General features: G+C 44.2%; 1 protein-coding gene and 1 long non-coding RNA gene across 3 annotated transcripts in view; one reads left to right on the top strand and one right to left on the bottom strand.

Moving 5' to 3' along the window:
- The window catches only part of LOC110197474 (uncharacterized), a 37,788-nt gene that overhangs the window by 6,568 nt on the left and 7,861 nt on the right, over nt 1-23,359 (bottom strand). The window contains exon 2 of the long non-coding RNA XR_002321494.2: nt 6,885-7,077. This is a non-coding gene — a long non-coding RNA (uncharacterized LOC110197474). The remainder of the gene's footprint in view (nt 1-6,884; nt 7,078-23,359) is intronic.
- Nucleotides 271-14,071, top strand: NMRK2 (nicotinamide riboside kinase 2). Of its 2 annotated transcripts, XM_020971427.2 has the most exons (7): nt 274-658; nt 4,015-4,105; nt 6,377-6,425; nt 6,580-6,751; nt 10,648-10,719; nt 12,275-12,381; nt 13,664-14,071. In XM_020971427.2, exons 1-7 carry the CDS (start codon nt 633-635, stop codon nt 13,747-13,749), a joined length of 603 nt encoding a protein of 200 aa, XP_020827086.1. In that variant the 5' UTR covers nt 274-632; the 3' UTR covers nt 13,750-14,071. The 2 variants fall into 2 exon arrangements, with proteins under 2 accessions (XP_020827087.1, XP_020827086.1); XM_020971428.2 differs by lacking the exon at nt 10,648-10,719 and having other exon boundaries at nt 271-658.

Raw genomic sequence — 23,359 nt, 5'->3', positions numbered from 1 at the left:
ACTAACTCAACCATTCTATTTTCGGAGGTGTGAGTTGACACTTTAAAGCGACAAGCAGAAAGGGGGACTATGTTAATGTCACAGATGGGCCCCTGGGACAAGAAAGGCCAACGTTATTTCTAGCCCAGAGACTCTGTAGGTGATGACTGCGTTGTGCCCTGCCCCCTGCTCCAATCGCCCCACCCCTTCTCCCTGAGGAGCCAGCCAGGGTGACATTTCCCCCATGCCCTGTGACTAATTTAGGCAAAGGGAAGCTATTTCTAACCAGAGAAGGGGCTGGGGAACAGGTGCAGCTGCCACAAGACGCTCCCCGGCCCCCAGAAATGGCCCTGCCCTCCTGATTGGTCGGGAGTGGAAGGGGAGCCCCCCTTATCTCCTCCTCCCAGGGGGCCAAGTTGAAATTCCTGGAGCTATAAAATCAGGCTGGGTTTTCTCAATGGAGTAGTAAGGGGGGGCCGCAGAGCAGCCGAGGAGAAGGAGAGAAGGCCAAGAGGGGAGCCTAAAACTGAACCAGGGGTGGGGGTTTACCCTGGGAATCTGTTCTTTTGCTCAGATCGCCTCCCACTCCCCTGTCCTTGGCACCAGCCCAGCCCACCTCTGCCACCACTCCCCACCTACAGAGAGAACAGAAGATGAAGTACATCGTTGGCATTGGAGGGTGAGTTTGGCCAAAACCTGGGTTTTCCTCCTCAGGCATGCTCTGCTTCATGCTGTCCATGGCAATGGCTTAGTGAAATTCTTGGGGTGGGGGCGCAGAGAGGGAAGGAGAAAAGAAGAGAATGTTGGGAAGGCATCTGGGTCAGCTAGGGGCAGCACAGTCTGCCTCGCTTAGGAGGCCTGGGTTTTGAGTTCTGGCTCTGCCTTTTGCTCAGTGTGGGCCTTGAACAAATCCCTTTCACTCTCTGGGCCTCATTTTTTCTCATCTGTAAAATGAAAGGGTTCAACTAAAATCATAGATCTAGAACTAGAGAGGAGCCCAGAGATAATCTGGTCTAACCCCCTCACTTAGAAGGTTCCTTAGAAGGGAAGTGACTCTCCCAAGGTCACACAGGGAGTAGGTGGCAAAGGCAGGGTTCAAACCCAGCTTCCTCTGATTTCACATCTAGCATTCTTTCCACTGAGCCCCCCACCCACCCCCACCCAATGCCTCTAACCAGAGGCTATCTAATGTTCCTTCCAGCTCTAAAATTCAATGATCTTAAAAGCTGCGTGTTTTTGGATTAATCACTTTACTTCTCTGAGACTCGATATCATCATCTACATTAAGAGGATAATAGTAACTATATTGCCTTCAAAAGCACACAGGAATGTGCTTGAAAAAGCTTACAATGCTATAGAAATGTGAGCTGGAATTAAGGCTACCTATCAAAATGATGCCAGAGCTATCCATCAGGACCCTACAGAGAGACTTCATTCCAATTTATTAATCCCATTATGGAGGATATGTCTGGGTTGTTGTTTGAGGGGTTTTTCCCCCCACAAGTGAGGCTACCATGGCTGTGTGATGGATGCTCTGGAGTCTAGAAAATTACTGAGATTAGGTCTGGAGAGAATAGGTAAGAATAGGAGGGAGGGTCCTGTGGGATCAGAGGAGCTATTTTGGGGGGAAAGAAGAAAGGGTAGGAGGTGGGGTGGGGGCCCAGCTGAGGGATTAGAGGAGCTGCTCTGGGGAAGACTATGAAAGGTAACAGGTGGGGAAGGAGGGGGTGCCCAGGGACAAGGAAGGACAGATGGGGTGGTGCAGTCACCAGATGGAGCCACTCCCTGAGCTGGGGTTAAAGGAGGTGTCCCTTTGTCCTTTGTGGGACATAGGATTCAGTGCAGGGATTTAGGGGCAGCAGGAAGACAAGAAGCCATTAGATGGGTAAAGGCAGAGGGAAGGGAGCTAAAGGGAAAAGGCCCATGTGTCTGCCCACCCCCATCCCAGGACAGGGATCTTTCTCAGTGAGGCTTACTGGGGCTTGTTCCATCTGGATTTAGGGAAATCGAGGTGGAGTGTCCTGAAATCCTGAAGCCGAAGAAAGAGGAGAGAGAGGTGGGCAGAGAGTGATGAAATCCCAGACTCGGGGGAAGGGTGGGCTGAGACTGGCACAGCTGAATGAATGGGCTGTTGAGATGCTAAATCTATCCCTGCTCCCCAATCCTCTATGAAGCTCCCCGGGACAATCTGAAGGTTTTCTGTCCAGGACATCACCAACTAGCCTGCTGTCACCCCAGTCATTGTGCTAGAACTAGAGAGGGAAGGGAGGTAGCCTTAATTTTTTATTGCAGAATTCTAGAATCTCAGAAAGGGAAGGGGAAGGGTACTCAGAGGCAAGCGAGGTAGCTCAAGACCTGAATTCAAATCCTGCCTCAGATACTCTAGCTGTGTGACCTTGGGCATGTCTCTTAACCTCCCTCAGCCTCAGTTTCCTCATCTATAAAACAGAGATAATAGTGGCACTTACCTCCCAGGATTATTGTGAAGATCAAATGAGAGAATATTGTAAAACACTTTCACGCAGTGCCTGGTGACACAGTAGGCACTTCACAAATGCTTGTTTCCTCCTTTCCTTCTTGTCCATACTTGAAAAATTCTAGTAAGGTGGAAAGAGCCCTGGCTCTGGAGTCAGAAGACCTGACTGGGTCTGACACATTTTGTGGGACCTTGGGCAAATCACCTAACTTTCCTGGGCCTCATTTGTAAAATGGTAGATGGCTTCCAGGGCCTTTCCCACTCTAATTCTGCGATCCTATCACCTCTACGTATCTATAATATTCAATTAGCATTATTATTATTATTATTATTATTATTATTATTATTATTATTATTATTATTACATAGGGGCAGCTAGATGGCACAGAATAGCACTGGGACTACAGTCAGGAAGATCTGAGTTTAAATCCAGCCCTGGGATTATGGGACCCGAGTTTAAAATCCTTATGTTCCACTTGCTACCCAGGTGACCAAGAGCAAATCATTTCAATTCCCCAGGCTTCATTTTCCTCATCCATAAAATGAGGAGTCTGGAATAGATGACCTCTAAGGTCCCTTCTTACTCTAGCTCTTAGATCCCATGAAATCCTTTCTGGGAAAAAAGGCCTGCATTGAAAAAAACAAGAGAGAGAGAAGTAAGTGAAAACAAAACTCAGTTGTGTTTATATCTGAACAGCCATCTTTCCCATCCAGTTTGCATAACAGAATTGGAAACTGATTTTTTTTAAAGTGGGAATGTTGTTCTGAACATGTGAAGCCTTTAGCTTTTCTTAAACACTTGGCTCTAAAAAGATGGTATTCTGTTGTGTTAGCTAGCCTTTCATTTTCCCTTCTTTTTTTTTTAATTAAACTTAATATAAACTTAATTTATTAGACTTCATTGGTATAATGAGGTTCCAGGAGACAAACACAGATTTTTTTTACCAATGCAGATTAGCACCTGAGCTGCAGTTTGTAGCCTTATATAGTTGGTAGGGGTGGGGGTGGGGGGAGAATGCTAAAAAGTTAGGTGACTTGCTCAGGGTCACATAGCCAAGAAGGTCTCTCTACCTATCGCTATAAGCGCCCCTCATTTATTTTCTTTTAAATCTCATCATATTCTTGCATCAACATGTCCTCTCCCCTTCCTGAGGTCCCAGGCTGAACTCCTGTTGAACACCATGCAGCATAATTTTGAAAGAGAACACATTGTAAACTGGATGCACCACATGGCCATAAAGCTTTAGTAAAACAAAACAGAGGGAAATAAACTACTTGAGGTTGGGACCATTCCATTTCTGTCTGTTTATCCTCAGTGTCTGACATATAGTAGGAGCTTAATAGACCTTGAATGGATGAATGAAAGATTATAATCAGGGACTGTAGCGAATGGTCACTTCCTGGAAAGAAGCTGATGCCTATGACTGTCATCCAAGGATAAATTATACCAGGTGTCCTAAAAGTCTTGGTGCAGTTTGAAGCCACTTTAAGCTATTCAAGCTTAAGACTTGGGGTGCCCCATATGCCATGATTATCTGATTTTAGTCTCCTTTCCCTAGCATGACCAATGGAGGAAAAACCACACTGACTGACAGACTCATCAAAACATTACCAAACTGCTGTGTGATCCACCAGGATGACTTTTACAAGGTAATCATCTCAAGCCTAGACAGGGTCACCATGTCACTGAAAGAAAGTATATCCTTTAGCTCAAGAGAGTAGGAGAGCTCCTCTGGCCAGTACAGAAGAAGGGAGTGCAGGGGACCTCAGCTATTTGCAGTCATGTTAGAGTGTTCCAGCCTAGAACACTATCAGTATTCCAATCCAGAACAGCACCAATGTTCCAGTCTAGAACAATGCCAATGTTCCATCCTAGAATATCATTAGCATTAGTCATAGTAGTAGTAGTAGTAATAATAATAATAATAATAATAATTATACCAAGCATTATACCTCCCTTTAAGGTTTGTGGAGCCCTTTGCATGTGTTATTTCATTTGCCATCTTGTTAGTGTTCCAGACTAGGAGAATATTAGTTTCCTGCTTAGAATAAAGTTGACAATAGTCCACTGTTCTAGAACAATGTCAGTGTTCATATGCTAGTCTAGAACTGTGTTCCAGTCCAGAACCCAGATGCTCTAACTCCAAATCCAACACTTTTCCCATCATCCGTTGCAAGCCTACACCTGAACAGCAATCTCCCCTACAACACCTACAGTACAGGAGTTAGATTATAGCTTAGGCTGGATTCAAGCTGACAGGCCTATCTGATGGCAGCTTCCCATCTGTAGATACTCGAAGCAGTCTGGGACTTTAACATGTTAGGTCTTGAGGATGGTGTCTGGCTCCCTCCCTCCTTCACTATCCTAATTCACATTCCCCCCATCCCTCTGACCTCACACACACACACACACACACACACACACACACACACACACACACACTTCTCAGCCCATCGCAAGACAGGCTTTAGGAAAGAGCAACAGAGAAAGGAGAAAGAGGAAGGTCATGGGAGAGGGCCAGAGAACCTACAAGGGGGGAGGAGCAGTAGGTCTCCTATGGTCATAGTTCTTGTCATTTGTGGCTATAAGTAACTTTAGTATCTCACCTCATACCACACACACACACACACACACACACACACACACACACACACACACAGCTTTTTGTAGAATACTCAGCACCAGAAGACTTCTTTTTTCTTGGGGGCTGGGGAGGATAGTAGAGATACATGGCAATTGTGAACAAAATACTACTCAGTCATAGCTTCCCTTGAAGGTAACATTCTGCCCAAAAAAGGGTAGACACCCCTGACACAGACCTTGCCCTCCTTCAAACAAAACACCAAACCATTCTTACCTCTGAAATGACATCTCTTACTGCTTATACACACACACACACACACACACACTCTCTCTCTCTCTCTCTCTCTCTCTCTCTCTCTCTCTCTCTCTCTCTCCCTAAGGGCCTAGTTATACCTATGTTATTCCTATGAAAGGAGACTGTGCTCAGGCTTAATCACCTTCTCCAAAGGGCCTCAGGGCCTCCTGAATTCCCGTGATTCCTAGCTTTACCAATTCCACTAACCAATGGCAGAGTGTCAGTGGAACAAGTCCTGGGCCCCAAGCTCAGATGCCTAGGCATTAAACCCAAGAGCCCCAATGTCCTCCCAGGCCCTCACTAGCCTTTGGTCCTACCCATCACCCTGCCCTGCCCCAGATGCCAAGTATCTGAGGACTTACCATTATCAGAGTTCTTTGCCCTTCAATTGCTACCTGTCTGGCTCTCCACAAACCCTGCTATTTCTCCTCCTATTTTAGGGAGATGGAAGTGGGCTGACACATGTATAAATCAGGCAAACACCCAAAGGTGTAACCCTCAGGAGTATCTATCTTCTTCTCCCTTCTCCCCCCCTCCCTCCCATATATAATGTCTGGTGCCTGAAAAAATTCCGCTGATCAGTACTGTAGCTTCCCTGAAGTCCTATTGCCTTCAACAGTTTTGTCAAGGGACTGTCTGATGACAGTCAGAGTAGTAGTGTAGTGATGGAAAGAGAACAGATCCAGAGTTGAACCTGGGTTCAGATTCCAGCTGTGTTACTTTTACTAGCTGTGTGACCACAGAGAAATCCCTTCCCCTCTCTGGTTTCCATTTGTTCTTCACTGTAAAATGCGGGGGTTGCCCAGTAGAGTGTAAGCTCCTTGAGGGGCAGGGTTATCCCATCTTTGAGTTTGTGTGCCGAGGGCCCAAAATTCCCAGCACACATAAATGGTCGTTATTTAAAAATACAAGGGGGTTGGACTAGGTGCTCTTTCAAATCCCTTCCAGCTCTAAGTCTGATAATATGGTGGTCATCCCGAGATTTTTAGGGGACTAATAATTCTGAGTTTGCAGCAATGTTTTATTGCTCACTATATTTCAGCCACAAGATCAAATAGAAGTCGGGGAAGACGGCTTTAAGCAATGGGACGGTAAGGACAGTGTCTGCTCTAGGAAGTGTATCTTTTTTTTTCTGTCTTTTTTAATGTGTAGCAATGTTTCTAGCTAATGGTACACATTCTACATTTCTGTGTGCCCGTGCCTCCAGTGGCCTCCGCTTCTAGCCACCCTCTTTTGCCTTCCCAGTGTTGGAGTCTTTGGACATGGAGGCCATGCTGAGCACGGTCCTCGCGTGGCTGAACAACCCCATGAAGTTTGCCCGCACCCATGGGGTCGACATCCAACCCAACTCCCAGGAGTCCGGCTCCGATGACACCCACATCCTCATACTGGAAGGCTTCCTGCTCTACAGTTACAAGTAAGAGGCTAGGGCCATTCTCAGAACGCGTTCTCTTTCCATTCTCGACCAAGGTCTTTCTATTTCCCAAGTCATGCTGCAAGGACCTAGAACTCCCTCCAGCATGCTCGCTCAGATCACGATCCATCAGTACCTTAGCAGACAATGCTCGAGAACTCCTGTGGCCTCCCACAACCGACACCCGATGGCCATTCTTCCGGTTGGGTGATGAGCGCTCTACCCTTGGCTCAGCTAGGCTGGTACTCAGACAACAGGCCTCAAACCCATTCCAGCTTGGTGAGAGCCATTAGACCTTCACTGGCATAGCCTTGAGAATCCCCAGCTACCTGCACACAGGATATAATGATAAATGTTTATCAACTTCTGCTCTAAAAAAAATGCACACACAATGTAACTCTTAGTTTATTTTTCTCCTTCACTTTCTTAAGTCTTGACAATCAACAAAACAACAAACCAAGCCCTGGTTTATACAATTTGTTAGTTTTCCTTTTTAAGTTTTAAAATTTTTTTTTAATTTGTTGGTTTCTGAGCTCCAAATGCTCATACTAAAAATTTAACGATCAGCTCTCAGAGACACGGTTCAAGCTGGCTCCAGCACATCCTTGTCTGTAATGAAGAGGATGTGAGTGGAGCTGGAGGCCACGTGGTGCAGGGAAAAGAGTACTGGATTTGGAATGAGAGGCCCTGGGTTCAAATTTCACACCCCATCTGTGTGATCTTAGGCAAGTTACCTAACCTCTCTGGGTCTCAGTCCCTTTCTTGTAGAATGAGGAGGCTGAACTTGATGACCTGCCTTCCAACTATGACTATATGATCTGATTATGATGATAATATATTATTATTATATTATTTTCTTAGTATCATACTAAGAGTAGAACTTAAATGATTCTCTGTTCAATGAAGTAACATAGTACAGTGTAAAGTCAGAGGACCTGGGTTCAAATCTCATCTCTAAGGCTTACTGCTTGTATGACCTCGGGCAAGTCCCTTAATGTCCCTGGGCTCTTAGTTCCTTCTTCTGTAGAATAGGATTTTGCACTAGACAGCCTCTCTGCTCCCTTCTAGCTCTTCATCTATGGTCCTATCACTCTACGGTCTCCTCTGATGCCTCTTCCTAGCAGGGAAGTAACCCTGGGTTCAGGGAAGTTATGCCAGCAGAGGCCCAGACACCGCAGGGCCTTGTCTGACTCTTCATGACCACCTTTGGGGTTTTCCTAGTCAAAGCTACTGGAGAGGTTTGCCATTTGCTTCTCCAGATCATTTTACAGATGAGGAAACTGAGGCAAACAGGGTGAAGTGACTTGCCCGGAGGCACAGAGCTAGTGAATGTCTGTGGTCACATTTGAACTCAGGTCTTCCTGATTGCAGGCCCAGGGCTCTATACACTGTACCACCTAGCTGCCTACTACAAGGCCTCCCAAGCTAGAAAGGTTGGGACCTAGTCTGGTGATGGGCTGCTGTCTGAGGCTCAGCCTTGCTAAGTGGGGAAAGACTCATCAACCCAGAGAACTATTTGTTAAGACAGGGATGATGAGGAGGAGGATGCCATGAAGTACTAGCCCATAAAACCTTGACTAACCAGCAGCACTCTCATACCACCACAATGTCCACTTTGAAAGAACAAAAAACAAGCAGCTAGGTGACATAGTGGATAGAGCACCGGCCCTGGATTCAGGAGGACCTGAATTCAAGTCCGGCCTCAGACACATAACACTTACTAGCTGTGTGACCCTGGACAAGTCACTTAACCCCACGACCTATCCCAAAAAAAGAAAAATTTTAAAAAAGAACAAAAAACTACTCAATTTGTTTATTGAAAACTAAATCCCTCATCTCAACAACTCCCAGGAAATGCCTGACATAATATGGATCTGAGCCCACTCAATCCCTTCTTCAGGGGGAGGCCTCAAACTCTGATTGAAGAGGAGCCTGTGACCTTAATTAAGCAAGACCCCTTTCCTCTCTGGGCCTTCCTCATCTATAAAACAAGGGGTTTGGACTTGATATTACATCTGAGGGTCTCTTTCCATCTTTCTCTCTTTCCATCTCTGACATTCTATGAATTTATTTCCCATTTCTCCAAACCCTATAGAGGAATGCCTCAGGGGGCTGAAGTGATGCTGTCAGTAAAATCCTAGGGTCAAATGGAGTAGGGGAACCACTGGAGGCTATGCTCCCTCCCCACTGGGAATCCCCAGCTGATTCAGGGGGAGGGGCCTGGTGGGGTCATGTGCTTGAAGCTCTTTCAGGGAAGACTTCAAGACTTTCTAGTAGGGTCAGATAGGTGGCTCAGTGAATAGAGCACTAGCCCTAGAGTCAGGAGTTCAAATCCAACCTCAGACACTTACTTGCTGTAAGATTCTGGGCAAGTCACTTAACCCCTCCCTCTTCCCACCCCACCCCCCTCATTGCCTAAAAAAAAAAAAAAAAAAAAAAAAGACTTGTTGGTAGATTCCAATTATCTTCCAGGGGAGCCCTGACCTGTACCTATAACCTCACAACCACTATGGAGGTTCAGAACAATAAGACACCCTTTGATACCTTCAAAGACAACTTGGCCATGTTCACTATACCATCCTTTGCAAAAGAGAAAAGTAAATTGTTTCTGAGCAATTGTAAAAAAAAAAAATGAGGTTCCCAATTAGCCCTCGTTCAACCAGAAATTTCAGTTACAAGGGACATCTAATTCCCCAAACACATTCATTCAAGTTTGGTGAGGCTGCACCTTGAGTTTTGAATTTGAATTTTTCAAAGGGCTTTGGATGCTGTCACTGAAAGTTCACAATCTGTGAAGTAGGCAGACCCAAAGCTATTGCAAAGATGAAAAATGGAGACCCAAAGAAGTTAATCAATGTACCAAAAGTCACCCAAGAAGTCAGTGGCGGAACCCAGTTGCTCCAATGCTTGAATGGATCCCATCATCTCATCAAGATGTTTACTCTCCTCCATAAGGCAGATCCAGTCTGTCTCCAAATCTTTTCATCCTGTGTGACCCTTGTCCATGCCCTCCCACAGATCCTCCGGAGAGAATTATTCAATTTGCTAGAGGCCTTCCTTTGGTGGGTTTTGTATTCTTTTTTTTTAATGTTTTGTTAGATACAATCTAGTAACTAAAATATATGTACATATATAATTGCCTTAGATTTAAATTATTTTTTATTTCCTTTTTGGCTTAAATAAAAATGGTTCCTTTTGGTAAGTAATTCATAACTTAACTATTTTCTCCTATGGGGGGAAATCCACTCCCTCACCATAGGACTCATGTTCTAAGCTGCATCCCCATCACTGAGATGGGCAGTACCGAACCATTCACACTCCCTCACCCACATCCCATCACAATTACTGGCACATAGTAGAGGTCGGAGGTGCAGAAAAGAGCCAGTTCTCCCCCTGGAAGCTCCAGCTGGTGTCCTCAGCCTCATCAGCACCAAGCTGTGGCCACTAAAAATATTGGTCTAAACACCCCAAATCTTAAATAAGCAGAAAAATTTCCAGCCCGTCAAACCCAACTAGGGATTCAGAGGCAGTGCCATATAGGGAACAGAGCCTTGGATCTGAAGTCTGGGGTCAAAGCCTGACTCTGAAATGAGTGAGTCTACACAAGTCATTTAACCTTTAAGAGCTTCCTTTTCTCCATATGTCAAATATAGATCATCCCTGTTGCACCTTTTTTAGAGTTGTTGCCAGGATTAATTGAAATAATATATGCAAAGCACTTTATAAATTTAAAGGTGTTTTATAAAGACCTAGTGGTGGCCAAGTCTTTATACTGCCAGCCCAAATCCCAATCCCATAGAATGCCTGAGGGCCGGTGAAAGGCAAACTATCTTTGCAGTGATGGGCAATCATCATTAGAAACACTAACCATCCGTCTCTCTGTCTCCCCTGCTGCCCAGGCCCTTGTTGGACTTGTACAGTCGCCGTTACTTTTTGACTGTCCCATATGAGGAATGCAAGAGGAGAAGAAGGTAAACTGAGACCCCAGGCATTGGGCCAGTGAACAAACCTTGCCCGCTGCCTCCCACAGTCACCTGGGGGACTTAGGCACCTGGGGACAGAGGGGATGGGAGTAATGCAATCAATTTACAGCTGTCTTCAAGTATCTGAAAGACTGTAGTAGGGAAGATTAGCCTTGTTCTGCCAGGTCCCAAAAGACAGGACTAGGAGTGATGGCGAGAAGTCGCAGAGAGGTGTATTTGGGCTTGATATAAGGGAAACTGCCTCAGTTAGAATTAGAATTGTCCAAAAGTGAAATGGGCTTCCTGATAAGATAATGAGTTCCCCATCTCTTGAGGTCTTCAAGTGGTGGCTGAATGGGCACCAGTCAAGGATATTGTAGGAGGAGTCTGACTCAAGAACAGGTTGATTCTTTGATCCTATTCAAGCCAATCATGTGTGCAGCAAACATGTGTGAAGGCGCTGTGGACGAGGCCCTATGATCCATTAACCAATACATGTTGGGCACTGAGCAGCCAAGATGCTCACAATCTAACAGGTGAGGTAAGACACAACCAACTGATATAACCAACTTTCCACGGCGGAGGGGCAAAGGAGCACAGAGAGTGGGAGCTCAGGCAGAAGATACGGCAGCCTTCTCCTTGTCTTGCTCCAAGACATGAGACACACCTCCCTTATCCCATGTTCTCTGTGGTCAGAACCCCATGCAGTGGCCAAAGAGAAACTGAAAACAGAAAGTATGGCCAAGAACTTGTTGGTTAAGATGAGGCGTCTCTGTCTCTGGGCCAAAATGCTATGCCCCACATTGGAACAATTCTTGAACCTCAACCCAGGATTGACCTGTGTTGCCTGGAGACTAAGAGAGGAAAACACTGAGCAAGGGCAAATTCCCACCCACCTGACACTTTAGGGAATATGTGGGAAGGGAGCAAGGATTGGGAGGGAGAGGAGGAGGTTCCAAGGCCCACAGTGACAGCTGTGCTGTGAAAAAGATAAGAGTCTTGGCCTCAGAATCACAGGATCTCAGCATTGGAAGGGACTTCAGAAGTCATAAGATCTGGTTTAAAGATAGAAAGAAACTTATGAGATATCTACTCTAACCCCCCTCATTTTACAGATAAGGAAAATGAGGCCCAGTGAGATTAGGTGAATTGCCCAAAATCACATTGATAGTAGGTAGCAGAGCCAAGATCTGAATTTGGGTCCTCTGACACCAAATCCAGTATGCTTTCCATTGTCTTATCCAACCCATACCTTCTCTCTATAACATCCTCTAGGAGTCATTCAGCTTCAAGAGCCTTCAGTTCAGAACACAGCTCTCTATCACATACTAAGTGTGTCACATCCCTTAACTGCTCTAGGCCTCACTTTTCTCACCTTGATAATACTCACATACCCTACCATCATTCATTGTTGTCAGGAAAACATTCTGCAAACCAAACCTTCTGAGACCCAGGCAAGGGCTCATTCTGTCATCACCTCTAGGGCCCCTTTCAATGTTCATCACCCCATGCAGGTGGGATCTGGGTACCACAACCTCACTCTCCATCTCATTCCTCTCTACAGTACCCGCAACTATAAGGTCCCTGACCCTCCAGGTCTCTTTGATGGCCATGTCTGGCCCATGTACATGAAATACAGGCAGGAGATGGACAACAATGGTGTGGACGTAGGTGAGTAACAACCCTAAACCTCAGAAGCATTCTTTGTTTTGTCAAAGGCTTTAGAACTGGAAGAAACCTTAGAGTTCATTTAGCCCAATTCCTTTAGATGAAGAAACTAAGACCTAGATTAGGGATAGGATCTGCCCAAGATCACAGATGCGCTAAGAGGGCAAAGCTGGCCTAGGTTTCTTGACTTGAGGGCCAAATCATCGTTGGACTCAAAGTCAAGTGGGCTTTGGTGAACATAAGCAATGCATATCTTTACTACTCCCAGTTTGGACAAAGTCCAGCCCCCAAGCATAACTCTCTAAAACCTGAGAGTTAAAAGGGCCTTGAGGTCATTGGTTCAAGCCCCACCTCCTCCAAACCTCCAGGCAACCTGTCCCCATCATCCAAAAGGTGATTTAAGGATTTCTACGACTATTACTGGGTAAAGCCAACCATCTCCATCCTCCATAAATTCCTCTCCATGTCACATTAAAGCCCACCTGTTCCAGGAATAGCTACCAACCTGTCCTCTCAAACTCACACCAAGGATGTTGTCTCTCAGTCCAGCAACCTGCCTCATCATAGGCTTAGAGCTGGAAGAGACCTTAGAAGTCATGGAACCCAACCTCCTCATTTTATAAATAAGGAGTTGTGACCTGCCTAGAGTCCTAAGGCTAGTAAGTATCTGAAGTGAAATATGAACCCAAGACTTTTTGACTCCAAGTCCAGAACCTATCCACTAAAGCCTGCTACCTTAAACATACCTAGTAGATCTGAAGAGCCTTTCACTGTAAGAGACTAAGTTTAAAATCAACACAATGATCAGCCATGATTCTAAGGCACCAGTGATAAAGAATGCTACCCACGATTGACAGAAAAGGGCTGGACTCAGGGTGAAGAATGAGACACACATTTTTGTTCATGACTAATATAGGAATTCGCTTTGCTTGATTGCACTTAATTATTCTCCAAGAGTTTTGTTTTTCTTCCCCCACACACACAAACTGGGGGGAAGAAGTAGCAGCAAGAAAAAAAAATGTTTGACAGTTGGAAAAAAATTAATTTTAAAAAATAAGATTTAGAGGTGGAAAAGATATTAAAAAACACAGAATCCAGCACCCACATTTTATATTTGGACTTTACAAGACTCAGAGAGATTAAGTGAGTTTTCCCAAGGTCACAGAGTTAATAATTGGCAGAGTCTAAATTCAAACTTAGGCCTTCTGGTTCCAAATCCAGCATCCTTTCCATTATACTGTTCCCCTGAGGTCCCATGCTCAAAACTGTTTCTTTCTGATTCTAGTGCATCTGGATGGGCTGAAATCCAGAGATGAGCTTTGCCATCAAGTCCTAGAAGACATCCAGAATACACTCTTAAACTGCTCTTAATTTCTGGGGAGAGGGTGAGAAAGGGAGCCAGACCTGCCCTTCACTGGTTTGGCAGATCTTCATCATGCCAAAGGAACAACACACTGAACCAAGTCCAGGCCCAGGAGAGAGGCCTCCTCAGCCCCTGGGGAGCCAAACCTGATCTGAGACTACCTGGGAATCTCCTTCTGGAGAAGGATGGACAAAGCAAACAAGTAATCGCTTCTTTCCTTGGCCCAGCTGAAGAAAGGGCAATGCCTACCAGGGCCTCAGAGATGGAAAGGGTTTAAAGATCTCTTTTGTGATGGCCCACAAGCATTAAATACACATACCCGTTTTTCTATCTTTTGGTGCCAGCCGGTTCAGTTCCATTTGATAGACATTGACCAAGTGCCTCCTGTGTGCTGGGAGACTATGTACACCCACTGTCTCTGAATTCAGACTCCCAGGATCCTAGAGAATGTCAGAGGGCATCCAGTTCAACCCTTGTCTAAAGCATGAATCTGCTCTCGCTCCCCACCCCCCAGCCATAAAAATGCAGTAACCACCCACTCACTATCAGAGCTAGAAGGGCCTTTGGACCTAAGCTACACCTGCCAGGGCAGTGCAGTCCATTGTTGGATGGCTGATTGTTAGGAAGCCCTAACTTGTGTGGGGCTGAAATCAGCCTCCTCAAAGGATTATTTTAAAGCTGGAAATGACCTTGTGGCTCCCCCCAAAGCAATCCCCTCATATTGGTGCTGGCTTTTCCCTTAACGACCAAGCAGGAAAATCAGTTTCCTTGTCCCTCTACAAACCCTGAGGTGTTCTGAGGCTTACAAAGAAGACCTTTCCCCTCCTCGAGTTTGTGAGGTAGGCAATGCAAATATTTTTATCCCCATTTTATCCACAAGGCAATCAAGGGTCAGAGGGGTAAAACGCCTTACTAATGATCAGGTAGCTAGTAATAAAAATAAACTGACTTTTATATTGTACTTAAAGTACTACAAAGTCAAGTGAGAAGTATCTAGGAGGCACACTGAATAGAGCACTGGACCTGAAGTCAAGAAGATGTGAATTCAAATCTAGCCACAGACATTTAGAGGCCAAATGATCCTGAGCAAGTCACTTAAGCTCCATTTCCTCATCTGTAAAATCAAATAATAATTTCAGTCATTTCCAACTCTTTGTGACCCCATCTGGTTTTTTTTTCTCTTTTCTGGCAGAGATACTAGAGTGGTTTGCCATCTCCTTCTCCAGATTATTTTATAGATAAGGAAACTGAGTTAAGTGACTTGCCCAGGGTCACTGATGAGTGTCTGAGGCTAGATTTGAACCCAGGAAGATTCATCTTCCAGACCCAGCACTTTGTCCACTATGCCATCAAATTTATTTTATCTTTTTTACATGTGAGAAAACTGGGGCTTAGAAGTTAAGTGACTTTCCCCAAAGTCACACAACTAGCAAGGAATGGTGTTTGGACTTGAATCCAGGAGTCCTGAATGCTATGAAACCAGTGCATTTTCCACTGGGCTGACCTTGACCTATCGTGTCCCAGTAAATCCAGAAATCCCAGTGAGAATAAAAATGCCACCTCCCCAAGATGGAAGAGGGGAAGAATCCAAGTGACCTCTTCTTAGTAACATTCTCTACCCCACCCTTCCTCACCATCTTCTGTCCATTCAGACTGCTCCACAGTAGGGACAGTGGTGATGACCCTTAGGAATCAGACAGTCTAGAATTCTTGGGAACCTGGAAGCTACTTTGTAGGACCTGGGGCCTAAGAGCACACAGGTACCCTGGACAGCAGTAACTTCACCGGACTTTGCCTGGGGTTAAATGAAAGAGTAAGAAAGAAAACCAGGCCTTGAAAGCCCAGGTCAAGATTAACCTGTTTATAGGAAAAGACAGAACGTATCCATTAAATGCTCCTCTACAGTAGATTGTGGTACTCAAATATAACCAAGAACTTGTCTATAATAATGCCTTTTGTTCATATCCAACCTGCTTATGGGGTAAAGAAACAAACCAGGGATCCTGGAAAACATCGTACAGTCAGATGAGCCAAGAGCCAGGCCTAAAAGGCCTTGTGAGTGACAGTTCATGAAATAGCAGAAAAAGTGGTGAAATTGGAACTAGCAATCAGTCGGTCAGGACACATTTATTAAGTTCCTACTATGCTCCAGGCACTGTTTGAAGCACTAGGGATACCAAAAAAAAAAAAAAGGCAAAAGACAATCCCTGCTCTAATCCATTGCCAAGGCTTGTTAATTTCACCTTTGCAACATCTCTTTGAATACGTTGCCTTCTGCCCTCTGACACTGCCACCATCTTGGTACTTGTCTTTATCACTTCATCCCTGGACTATTACAATAGTCTGCTGTGGGGTCTGCTTGCCTCAAGTCTCCCCAACTCCAATCCATCCTCCATTCAGCTGTGAAAGCGAATTTCCTAAAGTCCCGGGTCTGACCATGTCACACATACACACACACACACACACACACTAAACTACAGTGGCTTCCTATCACCTCCAGGATCAAATACAAAATCGTCTGTTTGGTGTCCAAAGTCCTTTCAGAGAAAACTGGGGGAATCAAGGGATTGGAGGTCATGACGTGGACAAAGAATAGGGCTTGGTAAGGGAAAGCTGAGGGAGAGATGGAAAGCCAATAGATTACGGTCAGAGAAAGAGAATTAGAAATGCTCAAACATGGAGATGGTGTATTTGAGGGTGATGGCAAGATCTAGGGCATATCACCTAGGTATGCACCAATCTACCATAACACTAGTAAACATCCCCCTGTTTACCCATAAGGAGCTCACTGTGTCCTGTGCCCAGGCCTCACCCTGAAGGTGGGGGACCCCCCAACCCCCACCAGGACCACAAAATCACAACCTTACAGAGTTGGAAAGTACCTCAGCAGGCATCTTGACCATTACATGCACATAAAAGAATCCTCACTACACCATATCTAAGCAATCATCCAGGATTTGCTTTAAGACCTCCATGGAGGGGAAAGCCTCAACCTCCTGAGACAGCCCATTCCACTATGGCATATTTCTAATTGTTAAGAAGTTTTGTTGGTTATTTTTTTTTGCCAAACTTAAATCTTTTTTTTTTTGGCAACTCCTCCCCAAGTGCTCAAAGTTCTGCCCTCTAGGGCCAAACAGAACAGATCTAATCTCTCTCCCACCATAAATCTTTCAATTTTATCAAGTATTTTCAGACTGTAAACTGCATGAGGCCAGAGTGATCATGCCCTGCCCCCCACACCACAGCTTTCTCTTTTCTAGGTTAAACATCCCAAGGAACTTTGTTTCCTTCAACCCATCTTCAAATATTGTGATTTTGAGTTCTTTCACCATCCTGGTTACAGTCCTCTCCATGCTTTTCATCTTATCAGTTTTCTTCCAAATACATGATGCCCAGAACTGAATAAAATACTCCAGATATGGTCTGCCTGAGGTTAAGTCTGATATCTGTATTCCAGGAAGTTATGCTTCTCTTAATGAAGCCAAAGATGGCATTAGCTTTTTTTTGGCTGCCATCCCATACTGTGGTAAGCTACTCATTGAACCTGCAACCCCCTAAAATGCCATGCATTTTTCAGATAACTATGTAACCGTACTTCCTCCAATACTCTCTAGCCCCAAAAGCCATCCAGGGAGTATTCTGAATTAAAGACAATATCCCTCCATTTCAGTTCTTCTCTGTTGATCATGGGCTCTTGAAGGCCAATCCAAGAGGAGCTCCAGGCCCACTAGGCCCAACCAAGGCACTGTCTGTTGTCTGAGGACCAACCCACATAAGAGTGAAGAGGATGATCACCAGAAGACAGGCCACCTGGTGAAGCAAGTTTTTGGCAGAGCAATTCATGAATATAGTTGATTAAAGCATGGGGGAATAGATGTCTCTGTTGAAGGAATCAGATAGAATAAGGTCACATAACTGCAATTCTAGGCTCTGATCATATGGTATTACTGTGACTTCACACATGGTGGGTAATCATCAGTTCATTTTAATTTATTAACTGCCTATTAAGCTTCATTAGAGCAGGTAGGGGGCACAGTGGATAGAGTGCTGGGCTTGGAGTCAGGAAGATCTGAGTTCAAATCCAGCCTTAGGCACCTACTAGATGTGTTACTCTGGGCAACTCATTTAACCTGTTTACCTCAGTTGTCTTATCTGTCAAATGAGCTAGAGAAAGAAATCGCAAACCATTCCAGTGTCTTTGCCAAGAAAACCCCAAATGGGGCCAAGAAGAGCCAGCGATGACTCAACAACCACAGCTATGCTTCACTGTGGCAGGCTAGGGAGATAAGAAGATTGGATAAGCCCTGCTCCCCTAATCTCAAACAGCTTACAGTCTAGTGGAAGGATAAGACACAAAGAGATGACTGCTGTCTTTCTTTCACACTTCAAGTGTCCAGGCCAAAGAAATGCCTTGCCAGATGGCCAGAGAGAAGCTAATGCATTCTCTCCCCTTTCCATCTTTCATCACTTCCCATCTGTCAGCAGTGGGTCATGTAGCCTGTCTTCAACCCTTGTCAGTTTGGCAAAACATGTTGGCATAGCCTTTGAGAGCCAAGGGTCACCTCCACGCTGAGGGGCCACATTGGAGAAAGGTCATAGAACACAAATAGCTATAGAACAAAATTATAAATACTTTAAAATGTCAACAACAAAAAGCGTCTTATGTGAGATTTGTGATCCCATGACCCGGGAGAGAAATATTGTTACTGATTGGATGGTTAAGTAAGAACACAGAATTTAAAGTTAGAGTGGTCCCTAGAAATTAAATACAACCTCTTCATTTTTACAGATGAGGAAACTGAGGTCTGAAGAAGGAAAATGGTATATCTAGTCACACAGCAAGCTCATCCAGAATTTGAACCCAAGTCTTGTGACTCGCAATCCAGTGCAGCATGGTGTAAGGGAAAAAAAAAACAAAACACTAACCCCAGAATCAGAAAACTTGGGTTTGATTTAGAATGAAATCCTAGTTCTGTCCCTTACTCTGTGTATGACCTTCATGTCTCTGGCTCTCATCTGTAAAATGAGGGGGTTGAACCTTCACCCACCACACAACAACTGTGCACTCCAAGTGGTAACCTAGTGATGGACTCTCAAATTGTCTAAGGTCAAATGTAGAGAGGATCATCTAACTGGTTATCAGGTGATGACATTTTTGGCCCAGCAACAAATTGCAAAAGCTATCTATCTACTAGAGCACGGAAGAGCTGCTAGCCATGTGGAGGCAATGAATAAAATGCTGAATCTGGAATTAGGACTACTCTGGTTCAAATCCTGCCTTCCACATTCCCTAGCTGTCCCTTAAATTCTCTCAGACTCCACTTCTTCATATAGCAAGTCATTCAGCAAAGCCTTTATGTGCTACTATGTGCCAAGCACTGAGCTAGGTGCTAGAGATACAGATAGAAAAGTGAGATTGTCCTAGTTCTCAAAGAATTTTTATGGGGGGTGAGAGTGGGGTGGTAGGGATAATCAGACACATTAAGAATAGTTGTATTTATGTAGCATTTTAAGATTCACAAAGTCCTTTGCAAATATTATTTCATTTTACCCTCACAATAATCCTGGGAGGTAAGTGCTATCTTTATCCTCATTTTCCAGATGAGGAAACTGAGGCACAGAAAAAAAAAAGGGCAAGCATCTTGTTCAGCATCACCCAGCTGGTTTCTAAGACTGGATTTGGATTCTGACCTTTCTGGTTCAGCACTTTATCCATTTTACCTTCTAACTGCCTAGGAGTTCACAGATGAGTAAATACAGGTTATATGCAAAGTAAAGAGTAATATATATTATATATTATTACATAAGTCTATATTATATATATGAATGGTAATATGTAATACATACAAAAGTAAATAGGGGGCATTAACAATTGGGGAATCATGAAAAGTCTCTTGAAGTAGCTGGTGGAATCTTTATGGGAGCTGGGAGTTCCAAGATGTGTAGGGTGAGGACAGAAAGGATTACAGGGGATAGCCAGAGCAAGGCAGAGGGAGAAGACAGGATGTCACTTATTATTATTGGTGTTGCTCAGTCATTCAGTCACATCCAACTCTTTGTGACCCCTGTATGGGGTTTTCTTGGCAAAGGTACTGGTGTGGTTTGCCATTTCCATCTCCAGTGGAGTAAGGCAAACAAAGATTAACTGACTTACCCAGGGGCACACAGCTAGTGTGTGTGTGAGGTAGGATTTGAATTCAGGTCTTCCTGACTCCAGGCCCAGAGCAACTTAGCAGAAATAACATAAGGGCAGCTAGGTTGCACAGAGGATAGAGCACCAGCCATGGATTCAGGAGGACCCAAGTTCAAATCCAGCCTCAGACACATAACACTTACTAGCTGTGTGACCTTGGGCAAGTCACTTAACCCCATTGCCTAGCCAAAAAAAAAAAAGGAAAGAATGTAAAATGCTTTGCAAACCTTCCAGCACCATATGTCAGTTGTTATTATTAATGATAATAGCATTAGTATTAACAATGGGAGCCCTTAATTAGAATTCGATAGGTAGAGAGTAAGGAGAAAGTACACATAGTAAACAATGTGAAGAAAAGAGGGATGGGAGAATGTTGTAAACAAGGAAGAGGGAAGGTGAGTAGGCCAACTGGACTTCATCAAAGGGACTGTGGAGCATGGGGAAGGAAGGGTCTGCTACACATAAGGCCAAGGAGGGTGGAGGGGAGAAGAGAAGGCCAGGCATTTGGTGAAATCAAAAGGTGACAGTAAGAACTTTGAAAGATCTGAGGACTCCACCCAAAGTGATTACCAACCACACTTTTAGAGAATCATTTATGAGCAATGGAGAGGTGAAGAATGCCAGGTGCAGAATGATATGTACATCTTTGGACATGACAAAATGGGTATTTGTTTAACTGGACTGCACATATTTGGCACAAAGGATTAGCCTTTTTTTTTCCAATTTGGGTAGGGAGAGAGGGGAATTAGTCATTGGTTAGCCAAAAAGAAAGCAAAGAGGATCAATTGAAGCATTTTTCAAATGCACAGTAGAAAACAGAAGAAAGGTCAGGAAGAATCACAGACAAGCAGGATAGCTTTGAAAGTTACAATGTTTGAATTTATCATATACTTATGTAACTCAGGCTGGTCTGGGCATGCCCAGTTCAGGCAACATGGAGGCCTGTATCCTCTACCTTATGGTGGAGAGTAGCCTCCTGTGATTGGCTGCCTGCATCTTTAAAACAGGCAAGGCTAAGCTAATTGATCTTTTTCAGCTGTTATTTCTGACAGTCTTCCTGCTACTCTCCTATTGGCTGCATCCAGAGGGTGCAGACCCCATTTCACCCTCAGTGAAGATGCCATGAACTGAACAGTGAGAAGGGAAGGGTGTTTCTTTATCTGCCCCCTCTCTTGTACTTTCCTCGGGCTCTGAGAACCGGACTGCGAGGTGTTTGTCCGGGTTCTGTGTTGTTTGTCCTCAATTCCAGGTGCACAAGTGACTCCCACAGCACCCGGTAGTTGGAGCCATGATGACCTCAGAGACAGCCCAGCATGAAATTCCTGAGAAGCCCAGGGTGCCTGGTACTTGAGGATGGAGGAGACTTTGAACTTGAAATTGGAACTGAACTAAATCATGAACCTAAAGCCCTTTCCCTCCCCAGAGAATGAGGCATGCAAAGGGAGGATTATGCCTCCCGCATGTTGAGGGAATAAATTCGCGAAATAAGTATTGCGGAAAACTATCTTTACATGTAATTGGAAAAAATAAAATACTATTAAGTGGAAAAGTAAATGTATGATAAAATGTTTAAAAAAAGAAAAACGAATCTGTTAGTGGTGAAATAGCAAGTGTGCAGGTGAGCACCCGCCCTGCACTTGGGGAACCACCATCAGTGGGGGCTAGAACCAACAGCAGAGAGACTAGATACCCCCAATCCCTTAAGGACACCACAAACTGGGAGGTAAGGAGGGAAGGGTGCAAGAGAATAAAATCTAATCTGCAGCCACTACCCTTAAAAAGAGAAGCAAGCTGGACCTAACAAATGTTCAATTTCATGTCTCTTTTTTCTGTTCTACTATGCGTGTTGAAATGCTCAATTTTATTTGGTGTTTGTTGGGTTTCTTTTTTCCTTTTTAAAAAGAAGTCACTATAAAAAGAGATGCCCTGGAATAGAGTTGGTTTACATTATCCAGAAGCTCTCAATAGCTCACCATTGCCTACCAAGTTAAGTGCCAACTTCTCAACCATCATTTAAGACTCTCCCCAGTGAGGTGCCACTGTGTTTTTCCAGTTGTATCTTATATCACCACCCCGTGTAGTCTGTTCTTCATCACAACTAAACAACTGGCCTGTCATTTCTTAATCTCATCCTGCCCTTTCCCTCCTCCCTCACTGACCCTTTACTCACACCATTCCCTCTTGCAAGAACTGCCTTCTTCTCATTGTTCTGTCTTCCAAAAAAAAAAAGGTGCTTTATAAACTTTATAATGCCATACATATGCAAATTATTATTCCTTCCTTTCTCAAGCATTTACTAAGCATTTACTGTATGCATGGCCCTGTCATTGCTGCTAAAGAAGATACAAAAATGAATAAGAGAGTCCTGACCTCAAGGAGGTTACAATCTAGCAGGGAAAGATAAAATAGAGATACCAAAAATTTTCATACAAGTTAGAATATAATAGAAGTACAGAGTGCTGTAAAATAATTCACACTTACATAGAACTTTAATGTTTACCCAAAAAGCCTAATGAGCAATCACTATAAATGTGGAGGGGGGGAAGAGGATGGGGGAAGGGAAGGAGAGAGGGAGAATTTCCTGAAAGAGAGAACATTGGACCTGGGCCTTGAAAGATGAGTATGATCAAAGTTATCAATAATCATATGAAAACATGCTCTAAATCACTAGTGATTAAAGAAATTAAAATTAAAACAACTCTGAGATACCCACGTCACACCTTTCAGATGGGCAATGTTGAAAGGAAAATTGTTCCTTTAAGCTTTTACCCTGATGAACAAGGACAAACAGAATTAATGGAATTTATTATAAGTACATCAAGGTAGCAACAGGTTGACAGGCTGATCACTGAAGATCAGCAATGGTTTCATGGTGGGGCCAGCTTCTACAGGGAACTTTCATAATGTGAGAAAGACAACTTAGATGTCAGCAAAAGAGGTTGGGCCCTTGCATCTCAGTTTCTCCCCAAGGTAGCAAGGTACGTGACAGCTTCCAGGTAGGAATAACAACACAGTCACAGGCAGGGGTGCACAACAAAGAACAGGTAATACAAAAAGCTGCAAACTCGGTGTTACCTTTCCCAATAGAGCCTCACCCAACACTGATTGACAAACAGGGCTGAGAAAAATGGGTCACTAAGTCAACCTAATTTTCAATAGCTAAAGTGAATGAAAAGGAAAATGATAAATGCTAGAGGGGGTGTGGAAAATTAGGGGCACTAATGCACTGTTAGTAGAGTTCTGAACTGGTCCAATCATTCAGGAGAACAATTTGGAACTCTGCCCAAAGGATTATAAAGCTATACATACCCTTTCACCCATCAATACCACTGGGCCTGTATCCCAAAGAGATTTTTTTTTAAAAAAGGTACCTATATACACAAAAATATTTATAGTAGCTCTTTTGTGGTGGCAAAGAATTGGAA

Source organism: Phascolarctos cinereus, unplaced genomic scaffold (genome assembly GCF_003287225.1).
Source record: "Phascolarctos cinereus isolate Bilbo 61053 unplaced genomic scaffold, phaCin_HiC Scaffold_4;HRSCAF=312, whole genome shotgun sequence".
NCBI classification, from domain to species: Eukaryota; Metazoa; Chordata; class Mammalia; order Diprotodontia; family Phascolarctidae; genus Phascolarctos; species Phascolarctos cinereus.
This window is presented reverse-complemented; position numbering and strand designations above follow the sequence as displayed.

What these genes read in the sequence shown, in the direction of transcription:
- NMRK2 (XM_020971427.2), top strand. Translation starts at nt 633, where the DNA reads ATGAAGTACATCGTTGGCATTGGAGG. An exon ending in TACATCGTTGGCATTGGAGG is followed by an intron (nt 659 to 4,014) that starts GTGAGTTTGGCC and finishes TCCTTTCCCTAG; the next exon opens with CATGACCAATGGAGGAAAAA. An exon ending in ACCAGGATGACTTTTACAAG is followed by an intron (nt 4,106 to 6,376) that starts GTAATCATCTCA and finishes ACTATATTTCAG; the next exon opens with CCACAAGATCAAATAGAAGT.